The sequence below is a fragment of the Lathyrus oleraceus genome, chromosome 5 (genome assembly GCF_024323335.1).
Source record: "Lathyrus oleraceus cultivar Zhongwan6 chromosome 5, CAAS_Psat_ZW6_1.0, whole genome shotgun sequence".
Classification (NCBI taxonomy): domain Eukaryota; kingdom Viridiplantae; phylum Streptophyta; class Magnoliopsida; order Fabales; family Fabaceae; genus Lathyrus; species Lathyrus oleraceus.
Window position 1 is genome coordinate 537,857,821 of NC_066583.1, and position 2,917 is coordinate 537,860,737.

Here is a 2,917-nt window from a genome sequence, read left to right on the forward strand (position 1 = left end):
GCTCATTTTTTTGATCAATCGAGTCTTGTTCCTCTAAATGTTGCTCAAAATCATCGGCTCTAGCCATTAGTGAAGGACGACCAACTGTTGTTTCATCATTGGAAACATTGTTTTCACCACTACCAAGAGGTTGTCTATTATGATTTTGGTCATAAGCTTGCTTATACCAATCATACAATTTTTGTAAGCTCTCTTTTATAGATTTGATCAACCCGGTAGCAAACACAAATCCAACTCCATACATATCCTTAAAAGTCCACTAAATATAACTCAACTTGTATCTTGGATCCAAAATAATTCCAAAATAAATCAACTTGTTCATCTTAGTAGCACACCCCCAATATCTATTATACTTTTCCATCATGTCCCCACACACACTTGCAAAAACACCATTCAAGTTCATATTAGCTTGCTTCAGCTCACAATAGAGCGCAGACACTTGGTGAAAAGCACTATGCAAACTCACACTTTGAGAGGTGGAAAAAACATTAGTTGCTTCATAGAATAACTTTAAAAAAGAGATAAAAGCTCTAACAATGTCCCAATCATCACTACTAGGAGGACTACCTTTTCCAAAGAACTCCCTATAGCTTGACTCTTCATACTCAAGCTTATCAAAAGCAGCTTGAAACTTCTCTGCAGCCTCAAGCATCAAATATGTCACGTTCGAACGAGTTGAAACATCAAGACATACTAGTTTTTTACAAGTTATTCCAGCAAATTCAATGCATTCTTTAAACTTGGCTTCCCTATGAGGTGAGGACTTGACAAATCTAACAGCATCCCTAACACTAGTAATAGACAAATGCTTATCTTTCAAACCCTCATTTACCACCAAGTTCAATATGTGAGCAGCGCACCTCATATGAAAACATTTTCCATCCCCCATCATCCCATTCATAGTTGATATTTTTCTATGCAAATATGCTACAGCTACATCATTTGAAATTGCATTATCAACAGTTATGGTAGACACATTCCTAATTCCCCAATCCCTTAACACCTCTTCAATCTTCCTACCTACCGTATCACCCTTATGGTTTGGAATAACTGTGAAGCTTATAATTCTCTTTTGATAGTTCCATTCGTTATCCACAAAGTGTGTCGTAAGGGTTAAGTAGTTTTGATTTTGGATAGAAGTCCAACAACCAGTAGTAAGTGCTACTCTATTGCAGTCAGACTTAAAGAAGGATTTTAGTTTTTGTTTCTCATCCAAGTGTAGCTGAAAACAGTATCTAGCTATTGTACGCCTAGATGGGAGAGTAAATTGGGGCTGCATTACTTTAGAATAGTACTTAAAACCTTCCCCCTCAACTGCACTAAAGTTCATCTAGAACCACAAAAATTGACAAAGCTTTTCTACAAGCTTGCTTGTCAAATTTGGAGCTAACATGACCCAAACTAGATCCTTCTACAGAGGGGTATTGTAGCACCTCAAATTTGCACCCTCCATTCACGCATTCATTTTCATTCTTTAGGTCATTAACATTACATTAACACTGCATAATGCATTGCATCATATCAACAAGAACTGGCATCAAGAGAATTCTTCAGTGCAAGAGAGCAAGTTTTTTCCTTGAGATAGAGGCCATTTGATGATTCTAAGAAGCTTACACGAGCTAAGGTTCACTTTGAAGTAACTTTGCCAAGTGATAGAGGCTCAAAGTCATCAGTGTGTTTTCAGGTCATCTGGGGCCCATACAAGTCAACTGTGCAGTCAACTGAGGGCTAGGAGGTGGAGAAATGGTTTAAGACACTTCATTCATGTCCAAAAGAGGTTATTCATCATGTCAAACATCTACATTGAAGATTTTGAAGCCAGTGCAAGAGTTTCCCAAAATGGAAAGTGACCTATAATTTCAAGTTTCCAAAAATAGCAAGTTTTTGGACCAACTTCAACTCAACTTTCCAACATCAAATAAGCTTCAAATGAATTTTTGTCCAACATGAAAGTTGAAGATCTTTCTCTCCCATTTCCAAAAAGTCCAAGATCATGAGCATCTGATGAATGGTTGAGGAGATATGAGCAAATGATTGCCAAGTGTGCATGGAACTTCCAAGAGCCATAACTTTTGATCTAAAACTCCAAATTGTGTGCCTCTTTTTGCATAATACATGTCATGACCTATATTTTCCAAAACCAACATTGCATTGCATGAAAGTTGTTCACATAATCATTTGGCCATGTTGGCGCAACCTAAAAAATACAGTGCGCGAAAAAACAACCGGCGAAAGAAAATGACAGAAGAGTCGCCACCGTGCGTTATTCATCCCAAAGGAGGAAAAGGAAACGCTCGAAGTAAACCTGAAAAAGGAAAGAACAAGACGGGGTCTCGCAACCAAATCTTGGGTTCGGGAGTCGGTTATGCGAAGGGAAGGTATTAGCACCCCTACGCATCCATAGTACTCTATGGGATCCACTTTGTGGTTCTTGTCTAAAGGGTGTGAGTTTACCTAATGTGTTTATTTACTAAAAAAAGGTTAAGAGAAATGACTCGCGCGGATGTCGCACCCACTGCATACGTATCTCATCTGAATATGAGAATCAGAGTCTTCGTAGCTCGGCTGACCTATGGGTTGGGGGGATGTGTGCTCGCTAAGACATCGCGTCTTATGCCTACGTATCTCATCTGGAATAAGAATCAGAGCAAGTCATAGTTCGGCTGACTACGGGGTTATGGATTGGGTTTTGGACGAACAGCGTTACTACGCAATCTACCGGATGCTCGACCTTTGGATACTTACTCGCCTGTAGTAGAAGGAGATAACATGTTGCTTTTGGGTTTTAGGGTTTGTTCGCGTTGTAGGAACGCGCATGCAAAAAGGAAGTCCTAGGCGAAGGAACAGTGCTACCTTAATTGGCATGCAAACGGGAGACTATCTGAAGCCTCGTGTCCTATGGGGAAGCGATCACACC

General features: G+C 39.7%; 1 protein-coding gene across 1 annotated transcript; it reads right to left on the bottom strand.

Moving 5' to 3' along the window:
- Positions 1 to 259: 259 nt before the first annotated feature.
- LOC127081930 (zinc finger BED domain-containing protein RICESLEEPER 2) lies at positions 260 to 1,330 on the bottom strand. The gene has a single exon (XM_051022157.1). It carries the CDS (start codon positions 1,328 to 1,330, stop codon positions 260 to 262), a length of 1,071 nt encoding a protein of 356 aa, XP_050878114.1.
- Positions 1,331 to 2,917: the final 1,587 nt, after the last annotated feature.